We start from the raw sequence: 27,677 nt of genomic DNA on the forward strand, positions 1-27,677 counted from the left end.
TCTAGGTCGTAGAAGCCACCATTGGTGTCCAATAGTTTGTAATTGATAAAGGTCCCAACAACTTAATTCATGACTCAATTACTTATTTTCAATGTGAACCAATTTCTTATCCCCTCATTTAATACCCAATTTCTTGGTGATAGATCCATGTCGGAAAATACTTTCAATTATAAATTTACTTCACACTAAAATTATAAATATAGTGTGATGTCGGTCACCTTTCTTGCATCCATATTCAATATTGTCTATTATTTCCAGCACGAGTCCTGGCTGGGGTGGGTATTTTATATATCATCTAAATAATTTAGCATAAGTAACTATTAATACAAAATAACTTTAATATTTTTTTTGCTGGAAATTTATCAATTTATAGCACTTCACTAATTTATAAATAAAGAAAAACAAGGTGGAAAATCACAAATTGAAAATAAATGTGAGTTTTCATATTGAGATTTGAATGTGCATTTGAGGAGTGACTACTTTGTCCAAAAAAAAAGTTGAGGAGTGACTAATTTGAATTTTTTAAAAATCAATAAAAAATTCAAAAATACGAAGATCATGTTTTTTTTAGAATCAAATGATTACCAATTTTCTTTTTTCGGTAAAAAATGAATATCAAATTTACTAGTTAGAGCTGTTGAATGAATTTATTTGGAGTGCACCATTGTGTTTGTGGCTGCTTACAATGAGGAAATATATACTCTTATTTGGAAGGGTTTGGGTCACTGCAGCTAACATGCATAAAACATATAAACTTAGTTATTTTGTTCTTTTCTTGTCTTCTACCTAGTTGAGTAAACACATCACTCTATTTTCTCGAAAATAATATGTTTTGTTGTTTCCCCCACAAAAGAGAATAGAAAATTGTATTGCATTGTCACTGTTTATTTTATTCTTTTGTTGTGATTATTTATATATATGCTACATATTGCATATAATGTTCAATTTGACGTTGAAAAATGTATGCACCACTTGGAGGAAATATCTTCACGTGGCATGGAATAATTGCCAGCTTGCTCTGATGAATACACATACAGTAGTAACCGATTTTATTGGCATAGATTGATCTTGAAAACAATCATCATCACATGAGTCATGGATTGTGACTATATGGCCTTTTGAAGGGCAATACGTTGCACACATCAACCGCTGATAATGCCTACACAAAAAAGGAGAGAAAATTTTGATAGTAAAATATACTTTACTATATAATATTAAGCACTATGGTTCAACAAATTAATCACAACACTAACCTTTCATTACCCTAGTGTAGAGATCCCACTACAAGTTTGTACACACAAAAAAAAGGGTCATTTTCGCACATTATGGTGCTGCATGTTAGTATATATGGACCGCATAGCCGCTCAATTATGAAGACGGCAATAATGTAAGTAAAAAAAGGTACAACTGAAAAAATAAAGGAAAAAAGTCTTAAATAAAATGACTTTTGTTTAATTGTGAGAATTAAGTGATTTTTTATTGCAATACATTTGTGTCTAATAATCATTCTAAAATAAAAACTTATTTAGTTTCAAGTTTGAATTGGTTTTTTTTTTTTTGAATTAGTTATATAGCCAAAAAAATAAAAATTGAATCAGTTACGTTACGCTCAAGTGTAATCAAATATGTCAAAATTAGTCCTCGTGAGCTTAGCTCAGTTAGTATGGACAATGCATAAAATATACAAGTCCGGGCTTCAAACCCCGGCCACCAAAAAAAATGTCAAAATCAAAAGTGTGTGTGAAATTATTGAAATGTCCTTAGTGTCCAGTATTTGTCCACATAAATGTGTTCTAATAACATTTGTATATATATGTACAATGTTTGATTCCGCAGTTAGAGATGTCAAAATTAATTTTAGAGACGCATAATTGATTTTGATATGTTTGAATATACGTAGAATCAATTTTGTCTTAAAAATTGACCTTAACTTCAAATTCGATAGAACTATGATGGATGTTTAGTCACTCTTCCAAAAATAAATCCAAATATACATGAATATTCTTCTCAACTTCTATATAATTAAAAAAAAAATGTAGGTGACTTCTATATAATCAACAATTTTTTTTCGGGAATCTATATTTTCAACGGTTAAATAATTTTTTTGGGAGTATTGTGTCAAAAAAACGGTTAAATAATATTAAAATATTTTCATATAATGTAACTAATTGTATAAAAAATTAAAATAAGTTAAAATTATTTTATGAAAATAGGATAAAAATTATTACCCATTTATACAAACTCGTTTAATTATTTAACCAAAAGCAATTGGATAAAATGATAAAGCCTTTCTTTCAACTTAATCAAAGGTTTTAGTTTTAAATCCAACTCTATAAATATATTAGTGTTAAATCTTTTTTTACCTACCACAATTTTATCGAACTCGAACGTTGTTAAGTGGTAGTTCTATCCATATAAAAAAATTAACATCACGCAAAGATATCTTATTCATTTTTTTTTTTAAAAAAAATCATGTGATTATTTACGCAACAGAATAAAGTAAATTAGTAGTAGCATATGATACATACATAAGCACATCCAATCAAACACAAAGGAAATCTATTTAAAGATAATAATGGCGGTTAAAGATTCTCTCTCATACTAACCTGGCCCACAACTCCCTCTTCCCTTTTCTTCTCTCTTTTTCCTTACACACACACTACCACACATCACACTCCTTTCAGCTCCATTTTGAATGCTTAGGATCAAATGGGTAAGCTTCATTTTGCATTGAGTTTTGTTCTTCTACTTCTACTTACAAATGTCTCAGCTGCACCACCATTATCCTCATCTATTTCACCTGCAAGTAAGTCATTCACTCATTCACATACCCAATTTTTCATTTATCAAACTTTCTCTTTTTAATATATAAAGTTCGTTGCTTTTTTCAGAGATTGTTAATGGGTTTCTCTCAAATGCTGTACCTGCTTTCACCAAATGGGTGTTCTCACTTAAACCAACCACCAAAAAAGGTATAGATCTATCTCTAATTCTCAATCTTCAAAGCACTGACACAGACACCAGACACGAGATTGATACTAACACACAAAAGTGATTGAATGTATAGTTAGAAGTATCTGGTGTCTGAGGTGTCTTATCAGACACCAGATACAATATAGTTTTAATATAAAGTGTTGGTGCTACATAGATCACAAATGACACATATACATACACCCGAGACTACATTGACACGTAGACACGATTTTTAATTTAAGAAAATGAAAGTGATTGAATGTAGTCACATGTATTAGTGTTTTGTCAGACACCAGATACGCTTTTAATCTGAAGTATAAGTGCTACATAGATCGCAATGATATTTTTACTTTTTTTTTTAATGTTTTTCTATTATTTTTGTTTTGTTTTGGTTGTGATGTGTAATTGAAATGTTGAATGACAGCGATTGCTGGGAAGTCAATGATGAAGTTTGAGAGTGGATACAATGTGGAAACTGTGTTTGATGGAAGCAAGCTTGGAATTGAGCCTTATGCAGTTGAGGTGTTGTCCAATGGGGAACTTCTGATTCTGGATTCAGAGAATAGTAACATTTATAAGATTTCATCGTCACTTTCTTTGTGTAAGTGTGCCAATGTGGTAACTTCACCTTATGATCTCACTCATCCTACTAGCGACATTTTTTTCAGTAATAATAATTGTTGTTATTATGAAATCGGAATAATCTTTCGGTGATTATAAGTTTGGTTTTGTTGTAATTGTAGAGAATTGTTATTTGTTATGTTATTCAGCCTCTTTTGACCTGATTTGAAATATTATTAACTAGCTTGTTGACTTGTTGATCCATTCATTGTGTAGCATAAAGTAATGTGTGGAAATGGAATTGACTTACTTTGACATTTGAAATTATGAGCTATATTCAATTTTGTTTGTAATTGCTGCAACTATTATACATCTTTTGTGGTTTTTTGCGTTGTAGACTTGCAACAAGAAACCATGAATGACAAGGGTCATTTCTTGTTCCCTATTCTCCCCTTTGGATTGTAGAATCAGAAACAATCAATTGAAGCAATATGACATCAAAGAGTTTGGTTATGTCACTATCACTAGTTTCAGTGTGATGTGTACAATGCATGATATTTTGTCGCTCTAGTTGTAGCTTATGAGCTTATTATTACTTGACTGTTATGCATGCATTTGCAACTCCTTGCATCTATGGCATCTTAATGTGATTTCTCTGCCTCACTTGAAACCATTGGTATGTGTGCACTTTCTTCACTTCAAAAATAACATGCACATTGCAAATGTGCAGATAGCAGGCCAAAACTTGTGGCAGGATCTGCTGAAGGATATTCTGGACATGTTGATGGAAAATTAAGAGAGGCTAGGATGAACCATCCAAAGGGGATTACTGTTGATGACCGAGGAAATATCTATGTTGCAGATATTATGAATATGGCAATTAGGAAAATTAGCGATTCAGGTTAGCATTTTGTTATACTTAGATTAATCTTTGGTTCTCTTCTCCTCTAGAGACGTTTTTGTTCATTTGTGTGTATATATAGGATTCCTAAACTAGAACACAACTGTCTTGTTGAAATTCAAGGCAACTTATAAATCCTGTAAATGTTGCTTTAGGCCAAACTTATATTCAAGGGTTTGTTTGGATTGGCTTATTTTTATGAGTTTATCTATTGACATAAGCATTTGTAAGATGGTTTGGGCTAACTTATTGAACGACATGCCCATAAGCTGTTTTCAGCTTATTTCCATAAGCTTTCCAGGATAACTTATGAAAACAGCTTATAGCTCATGAAAACAGATTGACTATATTCTATCTTTTGTTATAGAAATAACTTTATATATAAGCACTTTTATGTTAAGCTCTTATGCTATAAGCACATATTACATTGTTTATCAAAACATTGTTCTACTTTGAACAGCAGAGTTGGAGTTGGAACTTTTTATTGAATTAAGATATCTGTTTTCTCTTTTATGGAAAAGGAATTAAGATGTCTGTTTTCAGGGGTTACAACAATTGCTGGAGGAAAATTAAGCCGTGGAGGGGGCCATGTCGATGGACCAAGTGAAGAGGCTAAATTTTCTAATGACTTTGATGTGGTTTATGTTGGAAGTAGTTGTTCCCTTCTTGTCATTGACAGGGGGAATCAAGCCATCAGGGAGATTCAGCTGCGATTTGATGACTGTGCTTATCAATACGAAAGTGGATTTCCACTCGGTAAATAAAATAAATCTATTCAGACTTCAGAGTCTATCTCTAGAGTTTTTATTAGTTACATATTAAAAGTGTATGCCTTAAATCTGCAGGAATTGCAATGCTTCTCGGTGCTGGCTTCTTTGGTTATATGCTGGCATTGCTGCAGCGTCGTCTAAGTACAATTGTTGCATCTCAGGATGTGACTCATGTGAGTGCTTGTCTAGTTCTCTGGTTTCTGATGCATTATATTAAATAAGATAAATATAGTCTATATAACACTGACACCTCAGATGTCCGGTGTCCGATACGACACCGACACATTTGGTTACATTCAATTACTTTCTCTTTTTAAAAACTATACCAGTGTGCTTGTGTCTGTGTCCAGTGTTTGTGCCCGTGTCGGTGCTTCATAGAATAGTCATAAAAAAATCGGATAGACAGTTGGCTATCCAAAAACAAAATATGATTGGTAGAACTTCAATAAGTTTATATGCAGTATTTATCCAGATTTCTTGAGAAAAAAGGAATGTTACTTCTTACTTCTCATTGTGGTTGCATGACATGGAAAACTATAAATTCTCAAAACATGTCATAGTAATGATAATCATATAATGTAAACATATCCTTTGTTCTCTAAAGCTAGCATAATTTAATGTTCATGAAATCGATATCAGAGTACATGAGAAAACTTCAATTAATAATTCATCTCATGCTTTTGTAGGCTGAGAGCTCAGCGATGTCTGACTTTTCACCGAGTCTTTACCAAAAGCCGTTGAAGTCTGTCAGACCGCCTTTGATTCCATCAGAAGACGAATCTTATAAGCAAGAAGAAGGTCTCTTTGCATCCATTGGGAAGCTTCTTACCAATGCTGGGGCCTCAGTAATGGAAATAATGGGTTTCAGGAAAAAACCACAAAGCTATGAATTTCAAAACCAACCTTTATTCCATCAACCTGAAAGGCAGATAAATGCTTGGCCTGTGCAAGAAAGTTTTGTAATTCCAAATGAAGACGAGCCTCCTTCTATTGACCCAAGAACTCCAACCCCTAAGAAAACATATCCTTTCATGATTAAAGACACCGAAAAAATGCAACAATTGTGGCAAGGTCGAGCGCTCTATAATGGATGGGAAGGAGATCTTCAGCATCAGCAGCAGCAACAACAAAAACACATGTACAATGGATGGGAAGGAGATCTTCATCAACAGCCGCAGCAACAACAACAGCAACCACAGCAAAAACATCTGTATAACGGATGGGACGGGGATCTTCAGCAAAAGCCGCAACAACAACAGCAACCACAACAAAAACATCTGTATAACGGATGGGACGGAGATCTTCAGCAGCAGCAAAAACATCATTATCGTAATCAGTATCATTCATCGGTTGCTCACACTTACTATGAGCAAAGTCGTGAGGAAACCAATGAGATAGTATTTGGTGCAGTGCAGGAACAGGACATGAAGGAGTCTGTAGTTATCAAGCCTTTGGATTACAATGATTCTCTCTATGATCATCATAATATGCGGTCTCGAATCAGTTATATCCACAAGTACTGAGTATATACAATCAAAAACGTTTGCAGTAATGAATCTCCAATAGGGGAAGTTGAAATCAAGTACAGAAATTATAACGATTTCTTTTAAATAGTAGGATTTTATTTTAGTGAGAAACTGATGATCAGAAAATTATTTGTTTCTTCGGTTTTGCCAATTTTCAGTCGCTCTGGTGTGTAAACAAATTGAACATTGAGCATAATTTAAGGGCAAGATCAAGAAATTTTGGTATGCTACTCCTTTTGATGATCATGTTTAAATATTTAGTACTAATATATTATATACCATGAAAAATCTAACATGCTCCTTACAAAAAAAATCATCCTCCTTATTATACTGAACGTTAAATTCACTCAATATTAAACGCAATCCTCGAGTTCAACATGTTTAAATTTACTACAACAATGACCAAGTTTTATCCCATTAAGTGGGGTCGGTTACATGAATTAAATTACGTCGTAATATTTTATTATAAATCATATTTAGATTCAACTTATTAATCTTTAAACCGTTTAAATTTGCTACTTAAAAGATTTTATACACTTGTGTCATCAAATTTTTTATCTAAGTATTATGTACTTGTTATGTTGGTACTTAGTACCATTCAATCATGATGGTTGTTATAACTCTTCATTTTGGAGTATGTATTATACTCCATCCGTTTCAAAATGAGTGTCGTTTTAGCCAAAAAAAAATTGTTTCAAAATGAATGTCACTTTCAGTTTCCAATGCAATAATAACTTTTTCTTTTCAATTGTACCCTCCAATTAATACTCTGCACACTACTTCCAAAGTATTACTTTTAAAACTAACCAATAGATAATAAGGATAATTTGGTAAAATAATCATTATCTTTCTTTTAATCATTGCATTTCTTAATATGTGTATAAACACTTAAAACGATACTCATTTTGAAACGGAGGGAGTAGTATTTTTCACTTTCACAAAATTGACTTCTTTGTGATGAGAGAATTTTCTTTCATTTTTGTAACTATTATTATTTACATTATATCATTGTTTAAGTGGACCTCTCACTAGTTTTATTTACATTTTTGCATCTATTCTAAATACAATTAAAATTTTCCGTAAAAAACAATACAGTTAATTTCGACAAAATTGGTTGCTGAAAATTTTAGTTTATTAACGTAATTAAAAGCACACTTAATAATTGAACTTCTTGATTTTGCTAAATTTACAAGGATTCTCATGCCAAAGGTCATTGCACATGGCATGGGTATGGGTTTTTTTTTTCTTTATTCATAAAACAATTTATTTAATTGAAATGTGAGTCAGCTATTTATTTTTATTTTTTACATATGAATCAGCAACTGGTGATAGAAAATAATAAACTTCCCATAAAAAAAAATACATTTTTTTAAACAAATTTAAAATAATTTAAAATAATAATAATAATACACTAATGATGGCAAATGAGTACAGATATATGATCAACCAGTGAATTATGAGAGCAGTATAACTGAATGTGGGAAATGATCACGGTTCTGACTTGAGTAAATCAACTCACCCTATATAGCTTTTTTTTTTTGTGGTGGCCGGGGTTTGAACTCCGGACCTTCCATATATTATGCATTGTCCATACCAACTGAGCTAAAGTCACGAGGACAGATATACATACATTATTATATAGTAGTAACAATTTACATGATTAATTCCTTACTTTCAGACTGCATTGCATTGCATGTTAGTTATTGAAAGAGTATGTTACTACTTGTGCTACAGTTAGTTATTTTATGATATTCTGGAGCTCTTGTTATTGTGCTTAACTGTTTGCATTGGACAATGAAAGGTCGTTTTACTATCACAAAGATGGAGATGCTGCCATTTAAAATTTAAAGTGCTGAAAAGACTAAATAATCTCTTGACAATTGAAAAATCAATGTAAGGTTCATGGTAATGAATTCTGTGACTAGACATCATGTATTGATTCTTGCTTTAAAACAATTTCAGTTTTGTCTTGATTTCATCCTCCTGCGGAATGAATTGGATGTTGCACTTGCAAATCAAGAGATGTATATGATTATTGATGTGATAAACTTTTGAATTTTGAGTAGTGTTTCATTATCTTTCTATGTAACTGCCCTAACATTCTAGCATTTGGATATTAGAAATGTTAATAATTTATTGTGCACACATAAACTAGCTCTGGATAAAACACATGCATTATTCCTGTTGTTCATATTATTATTACTATGTATAATGTTCCATTGTTTCACATTAACCTTATATGCATCTAGAGTGAAGCCGATATTTTCACTGTCAGTTTGTCGAATAAAGCGCATGCATTGGTTCTTCAGCATCCATCATTGATGAGTTGTGATACAAGAGATTCAGTTGCACATGAATTTTACTAGCTAGTCCTCAGTGACTCATCGTTTTGACAACCTCCAATATGAGCTTGGTGACTTGGCAGAATAGACTAGGCATCAACATGAGCTTTCATGTCTTCTGAACAATTCTGTGATTTCTTTTGCTAGGGACACAAAGGAATCATGTTTCCTAATGAAGAAATTAGGAAAATCAAATAAGGTCCTGTATCATTTGGCTGCCGCAGATTTTACAATTCGCGGTGTGTGTCAGCTACAGAAACTTCAGATGAAACAGTCTGTTATCACATCACATGAGTGATAGCTAGCATATGAATTGTTGTTCCAGTGGATTTCCTGACCCTTGACAAAGGCAGAATTAATTGATGTAACAGATTCTGAATGAACCCTTAGCATTGGACTCATTATTCCTTGGTTTATCTATCACAGTATTCCAAGATTTCTCATGATTTGAATATGCGGTTTCACTTGGGAATCAAGAGATGGTTGAAGGAATGACAGCCACTAGAAGTTCTTGCAGGGATGAAAGACGGAAGGAGAGTGTCTCAGGCAATGAAAGGAAAGAAGAGATTAAACATTCGGCCACCTAAATGTTTGAATCTGTACTTATTGTTATGAGGAGATTATCAGAAATCGATGACGATGCATAGAAGGATGCATTAAGCATAAACACATAGACTTATACGTTTTTTACAAAATTTTGGTGTTTTTTATAATTATTTTTCTAAAGTATTTACATGATAAATTTGAATTTGAATTTCTCAAATCCATGTTTTACAAATCAGTTAAAAAAAATTATCTCAGATTCTAAGTTATCAGTGCAAAATTGCTTTTCAACTCCATATAAACATGATAAATGAGAATGTCCTAAGTCTTAATCATACTACATACTGAAAGTGTCAGGTCTAATATAACATTCAGAAAGTTTTATCAACATAGTACAGTGGCATTATTAATAGATTAATAGATAGCAGAAGGTCCTAAAGCCCATGGTCAAATCATACTCCATTAGATCTGAAACAAGAATAATGCTATGAGTAATGACTTAAAAAATCAAAAGCATCAAGCACTTTACCTTCCTTTAGATCTGAACAATAAACTACATACGCAAGGGAAATGAAACTCAAATCTTTATCCCTCTAATGCCTAAAACAGGAACCTGTGAAAAAAAAGTATAACACAAGAATGAAACTTAATGGCAACCCAGAATCAATAAAAGCCTTAACAAAATTCTCAATACAATACAATAAAAGAGTTTAGAAGAGGCATGATTATAGGCGTACAATATAATAAATCAAAGGGTCAAAATGTATTAAGAGGTGGCAAGAGATCCAAAACATACCTACAAGAGTTTGAATGTGAGATATTTTTGGCCAATCCTCACCTGTTTCTCTTTTACACCGTCTCTCCAACTCAGGACAACCATAAATAATCAAAATTTTCAGAGCACTAAAGCTTTGAATGCTCGCCGGAAGACAAATCAATTTCAGACAATTACAAATGTTTAGATGTTGAGGCGAACTAAGGTTTCCTGAAGAGTCTGGTAATGATGTCAGGTTTGGAAGATTGTTTAACAATAACACTTGAAGCGAACAAAGGTTTCTTAAAGAGTTTGATAAGGAAGTCAGGTTTAGAAGATCCTCCAATATTAAAGATTTAAGAGCAGTCACATCTTGTAAAGCCTCACCCAAACTTTCTATTTCTGAGCAACTGGTAATCCACAATTTCTTAAGAGAAGTGAGGTTTCTTAGCATCCCATCTGGAAAACATTTTAGCTCTTTAAAATTGTCAAATCCAAGGGATTCAAGACTATCGAGTTTATGAATTGAACTTAGTAAACCATGGTTGCATTTCCCACTTATTGTCATTTCTTTGAGGGATGGAAGGCAAGGCAAGGCAAACAAATTAGGACATTCCGTTATTTGTAGTTTAGAAAGGTGCTGGAATATATTTTCACTATCCTCCCTTGATAACCTTGTCAGATTTGGTAGCTTGTCCAATTTTAGAATTTCTAGAGAAGGTACTTTCCCATATTGTGTGAGGTGTAAACAGCTTTTGCAATTTATGAGACATAACTCTCGTAAATGTATTAAAGAAGGACTAGATATCCACTATGGGAAATAGGAACATGTATATCCTTCCACCCACAATTCTTGAAGTTGTTGGGTATAAGGTTGAAGCCCTTCAAGAATCTTCTCCACATTTTCCTGCAATTCGGACTCTTCATCCCACGACAACAACAAAGCCTTCACGTGCTTATCCAACATGTTGGCTTCTTTAGCATCTTCTACACTTTGTACTCTCTCAAGGTGCTTGATGTGAAGAAAATCTACTTTCAAATTTAAATGTCCTAATTCTGCCAAAAGGTTTCCCTTGCAAACAACATACATGCTCAAAGTCCTCAGTGAAGTCATCTTCCCTATATTGGGAGGTAAATTTGATAGGCTCTCACAAAAATTCAAGGATAGATGTTGTAGAGCTTTCAAGCGTATCAAATTATTAGGCAATTTTTGGAGGTTAAAACAAACGTCTAATTTCAAAGTTTGTAAATTCCACAAATTGCATATGGATTCTGGAAGAGTTTCAAAAGAACCATAAGAAAGATCCAAGTACTTTAAACTCTTCAAATGACCAATTGAAGATGGCACTTTTCTTGAATAAGAATGCACCTTAAGTACCCGTAAAGAACGAAATTTGGATACATTGAGTGGAAGATACCGTGATCTAACATCTAATGATCTTATGTAGGTCCTCAAAGAATCTACACTAGATGAAATCCCACTATCATTTTGTTTTTGAGAAACAGTTCCATTATCAATTGAGAGATGGCGGATTCTTTCTAACGTACTAGGCAGGTCATCGTTTATTGTAATGCAACACACCTCTTCTGAAATTGATTGAGCAAGATCGTGCATCTTAAAACTTGTAATTTTTCCAAATACATCTGTCTCAATGTCTGGAAAAAAATGATCTCCAATATAATTCATTCCACACATCATCACCGATATCTTCCTCGTCCAAAATTTTATTGGATGAAATAAACCCATTAGCAATCCAAAGCTCAATGAGAAACTGCTTGCTTATTATTTCAGCTTTGGGAAATAGTGCACAAAAGGAAAAACATTGTCTCAGTTTAACTGGCAAATTCAAGTAACTTAATCTCAATGAAGGCATGACAGTATCTTCATCTCCTAAACACCATAGTTTGCTTTCCTTGACATAGTGCCACACTTTTTCCTCTCTTTTAAGGCGCAAGAAACTTTCCTTGACATAGTGCCACACATCATCCAATACAAGAAAAAATGTTTTTCCTTGCAATAAATCTTGAAGTCTTGTTTGTAGTGGCTCTAGATCCAAATCATCACACACCTTCTTAGTAGCATCTTCAATGATCGCTTTCGTTATTCTCTTTAAACTAAAATCTGCTGAAACACACACCCACATTCTCGTGTCAAAGTGGTTGACCACCCTTTCATATTTGTAGATAAGTTAGGCAAGTGTTCTTTTTCCGAATCCGCCTTGACCCACAATTGGAAAGACGACAAATGCTCAAAACCAGAAGCATTGTCAACCAAAAAATCTACAATTTTATTTGTATCTTCATCTCTTCCATAGACTTGAAGTTGAGAAATGATTGAGGTGGTTTGGCGCCAGTCAGGGACACCGCTTCTCTTCTCTCTGACTATTTCGGTCAAATGAAACTTGGTTCTTTCTGCAGCTATTTCATCTAACCTCTCTTGTATGTTCTTCATTTTCTTAGCAATTTTGTAATGGAAAGCAACTTGTTTTGGATGAAATTAAAGAGGATAAAAATGATCTATGTACCTTATCAGGTAGTCCACCCTTGGATCCTTTGTACTCCAACTCTAGTGCTTTGGTGGAACACTCGTCTAAGATGTCATCTACGGCGTAAGCAGCATCTATAAGCTTAAGCAGCCAATCCTTGATAGCTTTGTCAGTGAATTGTTTCTCCTCAGCATAGTGAACGAACTTTTCAGACTTTCGAAATCTTTTTCGAAACCAAGAAATAGGTCAATCTTCTTCTGAATGAGTGAGCTCAAATTGTCAAGGACAAGTTCAAGCACAGCTTCAACCATCTTCTAAGTTGTAAGTCGATAGCAAAATGAAGGTATAGGTTTGTTTGTTTGTTTGTATGTCTGAGAATTTTCAAGATTCATGATACTGAGTCAATTTATATGCAAATTCTGTATTATTTTTTATCTAAAGAAATATAGGATTTTTTTTTTTTTTGTAAAGGAAAAAGATCATGATTTGAATTATTAGGAATAAGAATTATAATAGTGAATGGGAAGTTAGGAAGAGAAATGAATTGAGGGTAGTGAAGCATCACATATACCTCATCATACCCCCAAAGAGCGAGCATTTTGGCGCACGACATCTTTGAAGTCCTCAGTCGTATCCCTTGCCTTTGTCATCTATGAATATCCCAAATCTGTTATCATCAATCAACAGTGGAGATTCGTAAATTTTTGTATTCAACAAATATAACTCTAAATAAAAATATATTAACTACTAAAAACGACATACAGACCAGACCACACTACCAAATGGAATCTCTATATACATATAGAAAAAAAATCAAATGAAATGGATGGGTAAATGAAATGAAATAAGACCATTGAAGTTTTTCTAGTTTCTTACAAAGGCCTCTTTTTTAAGCTAATGTCACTCATTGCAATATTTTTTTTTTACTTCCAATGATCCTAGTTAGTAAGGCAGGTTCGATACTCACTATATACCATCAAGAGACAATGTCGTCATTGGAATCAACCATGCATTAAAATCCATTCATCAAACATTCTCACGTTCAATTTAAGAAAAACACAATCCTAAACATAAAGTTTACTTAGAAACTACCTTGTTGGAAACCATTGCTTTACTAAAACACATCATGTAGCAGACTTCTTACATGATAAACATTCCTCTCAATGTAACAGAAAGGCCAAAAAATATTTCACTTACTAGCTAATGTTTAGCCATTTGAAGATATTATTCATAACAAAAAGTGAAAATCATCATATCTTATTTAAGCACGTGAGTAAAGCCTGTGTGAAAGTCAATATCATCTCAAAATCCAAAACAGAATAAAACAAATGGTCCCTGTTTATAGATGAGAAGTCCTGAAGAAGAGGCCGATGGACTCAAGCATGAAACATTGGGAGATGAAATCTCTTGAGAGGGAGAACAACCATGTCTCCTGCATTTTCAGTTCCAGAAGTTCGAAATACTCAATGCTATAACTACATAATACAATCAAATATCTGAAATGTATATGCTTTTGTAAGTAACAATCTCAATGCAAAGAAAATACTTAATGCATAGGAGTAGCTCAATTTTACTCATTCCTAACAACCTTATCACTATAGCATACCGCACAACAGTCATTCCCTATCTGATATATACTCTCTTTCGAAAGTTGATATCAAATAATTTCACGATGTCAAAATTAAACAAAACTAAACAATTCAGATGCTCTCAATTACACAACAAATTATCTCATACCATAAGAACAGTAGATCTAAGCCTCACCTCAATCGAAATTGAATTGTCGCTGAAATACTTATATGGTGCCATGTGTGTACATGGTATACAAAGCATATTCAAGTGATTTCATTTTTATGGTTGCAACTGATTTCTTTTCCACAATGTTCACATGCTTTTAGAGTAAAATATGTGTTTCAAACTTTAATAAATTAAATCAATCAAATAAAAAACAGATGGTATTTGACAAACCAAAGAATTATCATTCAAGTAAACTTATACCTATGGCATCTAACATTTAAATGAAAACATTAACAGTAATGAATATTGAATATAAGAGATAGTAGCAAGTAACTAAAAATCAAATAAACAATTTTTCTCACTCTTATTTCAACCCCCAATTACAAAATCTACACAGAAAGAATTGAAAGGGAAGAAAGAAAAACCGCAAAATTTAAATTTGAAGTTAACCTTGGTCACAGAGAAGGGGAGAAGTTAAAAATCTCTCTGATTTCTCTTCTCAGTCAAACAATCACCTTCCACCGTCTTTGCTGGGAGGAGAGGAAGAAGAAACTAAATTTAGAAGAGATTGAAATCTAAAACTACTTAAGAAAATTGACTGGGAGGAGAGGAAGAAGAAGCTGCCATATGGGTAAGAGAGCGAGAGAGAGTTTGGGTTTATGAAGAGAGAAATAAAAATGGATTGAGAGAGAGAGGGAGGAAGAAGAAGCTGTTTTATTCTAAAGGATGTGGTGGGCCATATTGCTCTTCTGTTGTGTCAGGTGAAACATATCTCCTATTGGCAATTTGTGTGGTGGGCCGCTGGTAATCTTTGACCATTTTGTAGTTTCAAAACCAATTCACATTGACCTTTGGGGCAAAAAGAACGTGCTTCAACAAGCTTCTCATTTCAATTCTCCAACATGGCGCCCCTGTGAAGCCCCGATACTTCAAAATGGATGACGTATCGTATCCCTTGCGTATCCTGCACCGATACCTTCCTGATACTTCTCGATACGTATCAGGAGAGTATCTGAAGATTAAACTTTATTTTTTTTAAAATAATTATCCGATACTTCCCGATACATATCAGGAGAGTATCCGATAATTATCCTCCACGGATACCTGCCCTGATATTTCCCAATTAATGTTAACTAAAATAACTTAACTCTTGAGTACTGATGTGTTTTTTTTTTGGATCGATATAATATAGCACCAACAATGTTCCTTTTGGATAGAGTATAAAACACTGATGGTGCTCTTTTTGAGATATATTGTGTATGTAATTGACTAATCATCACTCTCTTAATCGTCAATATTATTTATATTTATGTTGATGTGCTACGAGCCTATGACTGGTTTCTTTTGTTTGTTAATATATTTGCATATTAAAAAAATGGTTATAATTATATTGTACATTTAATTATATAATTTTTTTTATTAACGTATCACAGCCGTATCGTATCTTGATTTTTGAAATTTTTCCGTATCGACGTATCGGTGCAGTATCGTATCCGTATCGTATCTCGTATCCGGGCTTCATAGCGGCACCCATTCTATGGAACTTGAAAGGATGCAAACATAGGGGTAGTAGAGTAATTGATGCAGTAAAGTTCATAAATTAGGGTTTTCCAGCCAATGGTGTTTCAGTTGTAAATTGTAGAGTTGCAAATGATGGAATTAGGGCAAACCATCAGCATGGACATTCCATTAATAAAATTATGATGATGATTATGATTTTACCTACTCTCTCTATGTATGCCCATGCAATGGTCATTGTCAAATTTTGTGTTTGATGCCGAAGATTTGTTAACATATCAAGTAAATAGGAAATGTCATTTCATGGTACACTTAGAGGTATAGCTATTTAATGTTTGGGGATTAATCAATTATATGGGTCATCCTTCATTTGACAACTCTTAAATTTTAGTGGTTGTTGATTACTCCTATGTGTCAATGTGATTAAGGCAAGGCAGTAGCACTCCCCGCGAATGATGCTAGGGTTGTTATCAAATTCATGCATAAAAATATTTCACTAGATTTGGTAGTTGGTACCCACAGAGTCATAATTAATGACGACGACACTCATCCATACAACAAGTTGTTTGAGAACCTATAGGCTAAATACGGTGTAAAACACGATATTCCCATTCCCTCTCATCCATAGACAAGCAAACAAGTTGAATTATCTAATAGAGAAAATCCTAGACAAAGTTGTAAATCTAACTAGTGAAGGTGGTTGTCCCCCTATTGTAAATCTTACCGTTTACCAATTTATCTTCAATTCAAAGCACATTAGGTTATTATGAGATTGAACTTGGACTTATTCCAAGCTGGTGCAACTTCATGCGTTAGAGAGAAGTTCCAAGGTCAAAAAGTGGTATGATGCCAAAAAGAGAGAGAATTTCCATGTGGGGGAGAGTTTTTTACTCTTAAATTTTCGACTGAGGCTTTTATCTAGATGGTCTAAAACCATTACTATTTCAAAATTCTATCCATGCAGAGCTGTAGATTTGAACGAAGACTTTTGAAATCAATTCGAAGGTGAATGCTCAAAGGATTGAGTGCTATCGAGGAGAGACCATGTTTTTTGACAAGGTCTCATTCAACGGGAGTGAGTATTTGAATGTCTCTTGAGGACTTTAAAAACGTTAAAGCAAGAACTATTTGGTGGAAAACCAAAAATAATGGGAGTGTTCACATTCCCAAGTTTCGAAAAAATTTATGTTAGTTTTTGTAGTTTGTTCATCCGGAAAAAATGGACAATATGTTTCGAGATGCTATAGCATAAGGGAGCATTGCACTGGTTAAGTGAAAAATAGTTCGAGAATACTAGGCATTGTGTTGTGACTCAACATTACTTCCTTTCCTTCGTTTCACAATGAGTGTCGTTTAATATTTTGATACACAAATTAAGAAATGAATTGAAATAATTATTAGACATACCATTTTAATTAAACTACCACTTTATAAGAAAAAGACAAACTTAAAGTTACATTTAAAATGTAAAGTGACATTCATTTTGAAACAATATTTTTGGCTAAGGTGACACTCGTTATAAAACGGATAGAATATCTAAATGGGAAGAAAATCAACGTTGATTTTGTGGGACCCAACAATTGGACAAATTGTACTTCCCTCTCATCCAAGCCAAAAAGGATAGGCTAGATTAGGGACAAAAAAGTTGATTTTAAAATTAGGGGAAACAATAATCCATATTTAAAATATGATAAATGATATTTGTACAACCATTTTGTGACAACTTTTGCACAACTTTCTCTCTCATACTCACATGACATTCTTATTATCTCTCTTACTTTTTCTCTCTCCATTGTTTTTGACCAATAAAAAGAGAAAAAAATAAGGTTTGTCATCAAAGTTGTCATCAATTGGATGTACAAATATCACTACTCTTAAATTATAGAATCAAAAGTGCATTTGAGTAAAAAAAAAAAATTATGTGTCACGTACACCCTTTAACAAGTCAAGTGCAAATCACCAAAAGATACTCAATTTCTTGATAAAATCGACATTTGATTCAATCCACTATCAAAAGAGCAATGCTCTCAAATTCACACAATGAGAGTTTTGTTTTTATCAAAATCCATATGTTTGCGCCACCTTATTACATAACTACAAGCTGAATTACAATGGAAAAACGGTGCCATTTAACATGGGAAAGGGGAAAACTTTCCCACCATGGGTAAGTTTATTTTTGCCATTAGATTAAAGGAGAACATAGATTTTATGGTGGTCTGTCGACATCATATTTTTTCTCATTTGTTTTCAACCTCATCCATCCTATTCTTCCACCACCCTACTGTCTCCTCCATACCCCTATTCACCCACCACCACCACCCAGCAACTAAATCAGATCTAAAATTTTGTTCAACAAAAAAAAAAAAAAAAACACGATTTGCTAATTGATTTGAGGATTTTCATATACTAGGCAGAAGCTTCATATTGGCCTGAAGATGCTGGGTGGAAAATTGCAAACTATTCCGCAAATTAATGGCCCAAATTAGCCAGAAGCATCACTAATGGTTTTAATTTGTCATGATATTTTAAACAACTTATAAATTATATTTTGTACTAACAAATGACACGCTCATGCTTCTAATTCAGTGGTGTAGGCGTGGTCCAGTTTGCAGTTTTGCGGATTAGTGATGTTTCTACCTAGTATTTATTCTGTCATTTATTAAAATTAAGTGGCCTGATGAAGCTTCAAGTTAGTGGCCCAAAACCACCACTAATTAGATTATAATTTATTATGTCGTTCATTATCCCTTTTCAATTTATTATGTGCAGCACTTCAATGGGTCTAATCAAATGAGTTCTGTTCAACTATCGAACAAATAGAAGATGATAAGAAACATTTGTGTTGGTGTTTTTAATTTTGAGAAACTGGCGGTGGTGTTCATGGAGGTTGAAGAGATTGTTTTTACAAAAGGTTGAAGACAATGTTAGAACAAAAAAAATGCAATGTCGACAGACCACCATAAAATCTGTGTTCTCCTTTAATCTAATGGCAAAAATAAACTTACCCATGGTGGGAAAGTTTTCCCCTTTCCCATGTTAAATGGCACAAAGAAACGGTGGGATTTACAATGCACAAGCAAAAGACTTGTGCACAACACAAACTTGTGCATTTTGTGGGCCCAAATCAAATCTGGACCGTTCATATATTATTATTTTAATGCCAACGGTTGAGATTTGTTTGGATTGAGAAATGGGTGACCTGCTGCCACAAAGGGAGAGAGGGCATGTGGGTCCCACGCGGGACCCACTCCTTTGATTAAATCTGAATTTTATATTGCAATTTTTTTGGTGGGGTTTGTATTGGACTTGGGCTTTACATTTGTGAGTAAAATTTTATATATGGGCTGCCAAATTTAATATTCTTGGCCCGAAAATAGGAAATATTTTTTCCATGCATAATTTTATTTATTTGTTGACAATTCAAATTCAATTGAATTGAATATTGAAAAATGTGAAAATTAGTAGAAGTTGTTTTATTAGATTGGACGGTTGTAATTGGATTTGAATTTTTTGGGAAAAATAAATGGGAGAAACTATAAGATGAATAAATTGGGTGTTATATTTGGGTAGTAAAATTGTTGTGGAAAAATTACAAGATGAAGAATTATGATGTTTTGGAAAAATAAATTGGAGAAATTATAAGATGTTTTGTTGGTATAACATAATATTAATAATGTTTATTTATATTGTGAGTCAATCACTACCAAAAAAATATTGTAAGTCAATGATGAATGATTGAATTATGAGAAATTATGGTATCAGAAATCAAACATTGGAGTATTATTAATTGTACAGTTAATAGAAGGAAATTATGTAGAAAGTAAACTATATTAATAATATTAAGATGTAACATTGAATTAACAAATAATTAGATATTATTTTATTTGGAAATTAATATTTTTGTATGTTATTTTATTTGGAAATTAGTTGACAATTTTTATACTAAAAAAAGTAAACTATAAGAGTTAATAGAAAGCTAAAATGTCCCGAAAAAAAAAAAAAAAGCAATGACAGGTGAGCACGACCGTGCTTTATAATGACACGGTCGTGCTTAAAGTGACTGGAGTTGGATTTGAAAAAGTAGTGGAAGGTTCGCACGGCCGTGCTTTAAATAGGCACGGTCGTGCCTTAAACCACTGGCTGTTGCCTTGAAATTGTTTTGGGACAGACGCACGACCGTGCGTGTAATAACACGGTCGTGTAAGAAAGACAGAAAGTGACTGGTGTTCTGTCTGCAATAGCTGCACGACCGTGCTTGAATTAGACACGGTCGTGTGTGTATCAGGTGCCATATCCAGTAGAACCAACAATCATTAGTGAAATAAAAATGTGCACAACATACCAGAGCATGCCAATTACTAGCACGAGCCATGTGTTTTGTTAACATGCAAACAAGTTCAGCAAGTTCAGAGCTAATATAATTTACAACATAATTATATTTGGATCATTGTTCACACTAAGCATTAAAGTTTATCATTCTGGACCGGGTGGAGGATAATGGAAGTTGAGTCGCTGCATCGTTTCTGCAAGCATTCGTTTGATGCATGCAACCTCATCATACGTCCTGTCAGCCTTCGCCTCCATTCTTCGACGCCAATCATCATCGTCGTCTTTCATTCCAGTCGCAGGTTGTTGCTCCTCCCGGTAATCACCCATCTCTTCATCTCTGCCAGCCTGCTCTTTAGGTACCCGTGAATCTAAATCCATATAAAGCCAATTTGCTGGATTTGTTACGTCAGTTCTCGATGGATCTGGCAACAAGATTGAATCTTCGTTGAATACCTGCAATATAAAAGTCTTGTTGTCCCCATCTAGATCCCTTACCATATGTATATTTTTACAGAAATCGATATCAATGGCATAGTTCCCGTCAATGCCAATTTCTTGTGTTGCAGTTCTCGCTCCCAGCTTCCATGCAATGAAACTTACCAATCCCCCCGCCACTATCTTACCTTTTGGTTGTGCCGCCACATATGCCAAATGGTCTAATAGGTAGTAGCCAGTGTTTACGGGACATTTGTTAATCATGGCCCATAAAAGGAATAGCTCATCAGACCTCACAGTTGCAGTTTCCGGCCTACCGAAAATGGTGCAGGCCATAACTCTATGCAAGTATTTGAAAACAGGGTTTTGTATCATGCTGGCCTTGGCAGTTTTGCCATTAAAACGGTTCCGGCCAGTTATTTTAAACCAAAACTCCTGTTTGTCAAAATGTCGATGCTTTTTATCATGAATGATCCCCGTGCTTTCGAAGCCCATTATGTCATTAAATTGAGTGAGGGACATGTTATATTCCACGTTGCCCAAACTAAATGAAACGGTGTGGTTTGGGTTTTTGTAATTGTCTGCATCATGAACAAAAGAGATGGTACTTAAAAATTCTAGTGTACTAGTTTCGAAGGCAAAGTGCGTCTCGCCTACGAAATCTTTCCAGCCTACATTACTAATCAATGTCGTGACATTGTCCTCTATACCCAATGCCTGTAGAGCGGCTGAATCGGGGTACCTATTGGGTACAACGTCTCTTTTCACAAGCATACTGTACCTCACCTTTTCAGATTTGTGAAGAATAAGTCCCCTCTCATTGAGTCTACCCTGTTTCTGCGTTCCGGAAGAAGTGCTGCCAACATGAACACCCTTTCCTTTAGAAGCCATTTTTTCAAAATTTCTGTTCCTGTCGCAAACAAAAAGTAGTAACAATTTACATACATTAATTGTACACCCACATATGGCAGTACTAGTAACAACAAGATTCATAAGCAGAAAAAAAATGAAATAGTAGTATTTAACATTTCCTGATAACAATTAATCAGAAGCCCCATATAAGAAACAAACAGGAGTAACAATACCCACCAATCAGAAACTCATTCATAATAAGAATAATGAAAGCAAAAAGAACCTAACAATCTCTATCAATGTAGTGTTTCAACATTCAATAAAAAGCAACCAACTGCATGAAATTAAGTAAAAGGAAAGAAAGAAATGGAGGTTAATTACCTAATAGTGAGTGTAGATTTCGAAAGGGGAAAACCTAAGGTTGATGATGGTGATGATTTCTGGCGCTGCAAGAGGAAGAAGAAGAAGGAATTATAATAAGAAGGAAGTAAAAGAAAAAGATTGAGGTAGGAGACACGTTTAAATGTTTTGGTGAGTTGGTGGAATTGTGGGTTGTTGACAAATCATTAATAATCATTAATATGAAAATGATTATCATAAATGAAAACAAATGATTAGTATGAAAATCATTAAAACATAATTGATAAATGATAAAAAATAAGGGATGCACATTTAATTATGAAACGTTTCGAACACGACCGTGTGTAAGTATGACACGGTCGTGTGTATTTGTACTGGACTAAAAAAAAGGGAATTAATGGACAAAAAAAGTGGTTGTAGGGACTCGAACCCAAACCCTCAAACTTGCAAGGACAAAGGACAAATCTGTAACCATTAAGCCACATGGGGCGCGTTCGTCAAGTAAACAAGTTCACTTGTATATAATTGAGTTTTTTTTAAATTTCCACAATTTTGTTTGTTCTATTAGGATTGGACTTTATTTGATATTAATTTTCAAATTCATCATTTTTCTAATTTTCACAATTATTTTTATTCTATTTGGGTTGGATTTTATTTGATCTTCTTTTTAAAATTCATCATAGTAAGTTATAAGTGAGATTCGTTTATTAGACATGTCAAGTCAGTGTAATGTTTCAGAAACATGCTAGTAATAGTTTGGAAAACGATGCTTTGAGACACTTATACACGTTAACGAAAATTTAATTTTCTGTCATACTGTGTTTATAACTTATGGACATGTCAGAAGCTCTAATAACAGTTTCAATTCCATGTCATACTGTGTCATAAATGATTAAATGCTTAATGGTTATACGTACTTGTCATAAATGATTAAACATTCATTTTCTTGTCATAATTGGAATTGCACGGTCGTGCTGTATAATGACACGGCCGTGCTGCTTTAAAATGGATGCACCTTTTAATTCTATGCCATTTCCAAGCACGACCGTGTGTAAAAATGACACGGTCGTGTTTACACGCACTTGAACTAAAAAAAAAAATGTTAATAAAATGAAAAAAGTGGTGGCTGGGAGTCGAACCCATGTCCACCACCTCGTTACTTTGGCAAGGCATACTTTTAGACTCATTCATAACCATTAAGCCACATGGGCGCGCTTTCGTTATGTTATCAACTTGGGATGTATATAAACATTCATTTTGTTGTCATAATTGGAATTGCACGGTCGTGCTGTATAATGACACGGCCGTGCTGCTTTAAAATGGATGCACCTTTTAATTCTATGCCATTTCCAAGCACGACCGTGTGTAAAAATGACACGGTCGTGTTTACACGTACTTGAACTAAAAAAGCTTCAAATGTTAGTAAAATGAAAAAAAGTGGTGGCTGGGGGTCGAACCCATGTCCACCACCTCGTTACTTTGGCAAGGCATACTTTTAGACTCATTCATAACCATTAAGCCACATGGGCGCGCTTTCGTTATGTTATCAACTTGGGATGTATATAAACATTCATTTTCTTGTCATAATTGGGATTGCACGGTCGTGCTGTATAATTACACGGTCGTGTTTAGTTCAAGTGGCCTGAGAAAAAAGGGATGGTCGTGTTTGTCAAGTAAACAAGTTCACATGTATATAAGTGAAATTATTTTCAATTATTTTAAAGGCATGGTCGTGTTGTATATTGACATGGTCGTGCTGACATATAAACTGAAAGGCACGGTCGTGTGTATACGTAACACGACCGTGCAAGAGTATATTGTTATGTTTTAATCAAAGTTTTTAATACCATATTTTAAAAATGCAAAACAACAATGTCTCATACAGGCATGTTCCCTTCCAATGATAGTAAGTTTAAGAGACCTACAGTGTTCAAAGTACACAATAGCTATATAATTTTTGTTTTTTAATGGATTTTATTGTAATATCTATAGATTAAAGCCTAAAAAAGCCTAATTACAAATAAAATGATTAAAACATAAATGATTAAATCATTTATATGAGGGTTTAATAAGTTTTCTTATTAATGATTATACGAGGGTTTAATAAGTTTTTGGTCCATATAAATATAGTCTAGTATTCTCTGAAGTACTTTAGGTCAAAGAATAATGTCATTGCGGTTAGAGTTGTAAGTTGCTTCATTAGCCGGTGAACTATCTTCTTATTAATGATTAAATAATGTAGTATTATGTTATTTAAATTTTAATGTGTATAAAAAATAGTTGTGTATAAAATATCTTGATTGATTAATTACCATCTGGCAACAGTGTTACAGATGCAAGCTAGGGTAATCGATAACAAGAGTTTGAGTAGTCAATGAATATTCATCCAAGTATTTTGACTCGAAGATTCTTCCAGTTAGGGTAAGAGTTTCTAGTTTGATCGGTCTTGGTGACATCTTTGAACTAGTTTAGGTAGAGGAATCATGCAGTTAAGGCGTGAGTTTAATTCGAACACTATGGTCGTTAGGGTTAGAGTTGTCGGCAAGATAGGTTGGTGAATAGTTTGATTAGGCATTAAACATTCATCAAAATACTTATCGTATATTATTCTACTTGTCGGGGTAAGAGTTGAGAGTTTGATCAGTCGTTCAGACATTGATGACGTAGTTTAGGAAAAAGTTAATTGTCATTACTATGAGAGTTACAAGCTTGATTAGTCGGTAAATATTTTGATTAGTTATTGAACAGTTATCCAAGTAATCTTTATAGTAGTGTAGGTCTAAGAAAATTGTCATTAGGGTGAGAGTTACAAGCTTGACTAGTCGATAAAGTGTTTGATTAGTCATTGAACTTTGATCCAATTACTTTGACTCCAAGATTATTTTAGGTTAACCTAAAAATCTTGAGTTTGATTAGTCGTTAAGAAGTCTTTGTAGTAGTTTAGGTCAAAGAATCTTGTCATTAGGGTTAGAGTTGTAAGCATGATTAGTCGATAAATAGTTTGATTAGCCGTTGAACATTCATCCAACTACTTTGACTACAAGATTCATCACCCGTTTTGAGGTCTTTGTAGTAGTTTAGGTCAAAGAATATTGTCATTAGGGTTGGAGTTGTGAGTTTCATCACTCGTTTTGTGGTCTTTCTACTAGGGTTGGACTTTATTTGATATTCATTTTTCAAAATCATCATTTTTCTAATTTGACTGCACCAAAAAATGTCTCTGGGGAATCTGGAATCATAACTTGTATGTGATTGTGTGCATGGGTGAGAGCCATAGTGGAATAGTTGGTTTTTTTTTTTTTTTTTAAGGAAAGGAAGAAAGAGTTGGGTAGTGGTATACTCAAATGTAACAATGTGAATGTATTTATAGTACAAGGCAATTGAAGTTAAGTTGTAGTATATCAAAGAATATTGTCATTAGGGTTGGAGTTGTGAGATTGGTTAGTCGATAAAAAGTTTGGTTAGTCCCTGAACGTTCATCCAACTACTTTGACTCTAAGATTCTTTCAGTTAGAGTAAGAATCTTGAGTTTCATCACTCGTTTTGAGGTCTTTGTAGTACTTTAGGTCAAAGAATATTGTCATTAGGGTAAGAGTTGTGAGATTGGTTAGTCGATAAAAAGTTTGGTTAGTCCCTGAACGTTCATCCAACTACTTTGACTCTAAGATTCTTTCAGTTAGAGTAAGAATCTTGAGTTTCATCACGCGTTTTGAGGTCTTTGTAGTACTTTAGGTCAAAGAATATTGTCATTAGGGTTGGAGTTGTGAGATTGGTTAGTCGATAAAAAGTTTGGTTAGTCCCTGAACGTTCATCCAACTACTTTGACTCTAAGATTCTTTCAGTTAGAGTAAGAATCTTGAGTTTCATCACTCGTTTTGAGGTCTTTGTAGTACTTTAGGTCAAAGAATATTGTCATTAGGGTAAGAGTTGTGAGATTGGTTAGTCGATAAAAAGTTTGGTTAGTCCCTGAACGTTCATCCAACTACTTTGACTCTAAGATTCTTTCAGTTAGAGTAAGAATCTTGAGTTTCATCACCCGTTTTGAGGTCTTTGTAGTACTTTAGGTCAAAGAATATTGTCATTAGGGTTGGAGTTGTGAGATTGGTTAGTCGATAAAAAGTTTGGTTAGTCCCTGAACGTTCATCCAACTACTTTGACTCTAAGATTCTTTCAGTTAGAGTAAGAATGTTGAGTTTCATCACTCGTTTTGAGGTCTTTGTAGTACTTTAGGTCAAAGAATATTGTCATTAGGGTTGGAGTTGTGAGATTGGTTAGTCGATAAAAAGTTTGGTTAGTCCCTGAACGTTCATCCAACTACTTTGACTCTAAGATTCTTTCAGTTAGAGTAAGAATGTTGAGTTTCATCACTCGTTTTGAGGTCTTTGTAGTACTTTAGGTCAAAGAATATTGTCATTAGGGTTGGAGTTGTGAGATTGGTTAGTCGATAAAAAGTTTGGTTAGTCCCTGAACGTTCATCCAACTACTTTGACTCTAAGATTCTTTCAGTTAGAGTAAGAATCTTGAGTTTCATCACTCGTTTTGAGGTCTTTGTAGTACTTTAGGTCAAAGAATATTGTCATTAGGGTAAGAGTTGTGAGTTTCATCACTCGTTTTGTGGTCTTTCTACTAGGGTTGGAATTTATTTGTTCTTCCTTTTCAAAATCATAATTTTTCTAATTTTCACAATTTTGTTCCTTTTACTAAGGTTTGACTTTATTTTATCTTCCTTTTCAAATTCATCATTTTTTTTAAATTTCCACAATTTTGTTTGTTCTATTAGGAATGGAGTTTATTTGATATTCATTTTCAAATTCATCATTTTTCTAATTTTCACAATTATTTTTCTTCTATTAGGGTTGGAATTTATTTGTTCTTCCTTTTCAAAATCATAATTTTTCTAATTTTCACAATTTTGTTCCTTTTACTAAGGTTTGACTTTATTTTATCTTCCTTTTCAAATTCATCATTTTTTTTAAATTTCCACAATTTTGTTTGTTCTATTAGGAATGGAGTTTATTTGATATTCATTTTCAAATTCATCATTTTTCTAATTTTCACAATTATTTTTCTTCTATTAGGGTTGGAATTTATTTGTTCTTCCTTTTCAAAATCATAATTTTTCTAATTTTCACAATTTTGTTCCTTTTACTAAGGTTTGACTTTATTTTATCTTCCTTTTCAAATTCATCATTTTTTTTAAATTTCCACAATTTTGTTTGTTCTATTAGGAATGGAGTTTATTTGATATTCATTTTCAAATTCATCATTTTTCTAATTTTCACAATTATTTTTCTTCTATTTGGGTTGGAATTTATTTGTTCTTCCTTTTCAAAATCATAATTTTTGTAATTTTCACAATTTTGTTCCTTTTACTAAGGTTTGACTTTATTTTATCTTCCTTTTCAAATTCATCATTTTTTTTAAATTTCCACAATTTTGTTTGTTCTATTAGGAATGGAGTTTATTTGATATTCATTTTCAAATTCATCATTTTTCTAATTTTCACAATTATTTTTCTTCTATTTGGGTTGGATTTTATTTGATCTTCTTTTTAAAATTCATCACAGTAAGTTATAAGTGGTTGGTTTTA

General features: G+C 33.4%; 1 protein-coding gene and 1 pseudogene across 2 annotated transcripts; one reads left to right on the forward strand and one right to left on the reverse strand.

The window, feature by feature from the left end:
* Window positions 1-2,650: 2,650 nt before the first annotated feature.
* LOC146921115 (uncharacterized) lies at window positions 2,651-6,961 on the forward strand. The gene is made up of 7 exons (XM_085714536.1): window positions 2,651-2,806; window positions 2,892-2,972; window positions 3,398-3,574; window positions 4,265-4,435; window positions 4,979-5,191; window positions 5,281-5,378; window positions 5,892-6,961. Exons 1-7 carry the CDS (start codon window positions 2,710-2,712, stop codon window positions 6,726-6,728), a joined length of 1,674 nt encoding a protein of 557 aa, XP_085570662.1. The 5' UTR covers window positions 2,651-2,709; the 3' UTR covers window positions 6,729-6,961.
* Window positions 6,962-8,845: 1,884 nt separating this feature from the next.
* Window positions 8,846-15,298, reverse strand: LOC146921116 (putative disease resistance protein RGA4; annotated as a pseudogene). Its single transcript, XR_015012000.1, has 4 exons — window positions 15,044-15,298; window positions 13,428-14,288; window positions 10,413-13,227; window positions 8,846-10,229 (listed from the first exon to the last, which is right to left on the reverse strand). The product of XR_015012000.1 is annotated as a putative disease resistance protein RGA4 (transcript).
* Between the last annotated feature and the right edge of the window lie 12,379 nt (window positions 15,299-27,677).

Source organism: Medicago sativa, chromosome 5 (assembly GCF_051527215.1).
Source record: "Medicago sativa cultivar Bolivia chromosome 5, Bolivia_mono, whole genome shotgun sequence".
In the NCBI taxonomy this organism is placed as follows: Eukaryota; Viridiplantae; Streptophyta; class Magnoliopsida; order Fabales; family Fabaceae; genus Medicago; species Medicago sativa.

Coding starts and splice junctions, on each gene's coding strand:
- LOC146921115 (XM_085714536.1), top strand. CDS start 2,710: ATGGGTAAGCTTCATTTTGCATTGAGTTTTGTTCTTCTACTTCTACTT. Junction 5,192..5,280: donor CGAAAGTGGATTTCCACTCG/GTAAATAAAATA, acceptor TTAAATCTGCAG/GAATTGCAATGCTTCTCGGT. Junction 5,379..5,891: donor CATCTCAGGATGTGACTCAT/GTGAGTGCTTGT, acceptor ATGCTTTTGTAG/GCTGAGAGCTCAGCGATGTC.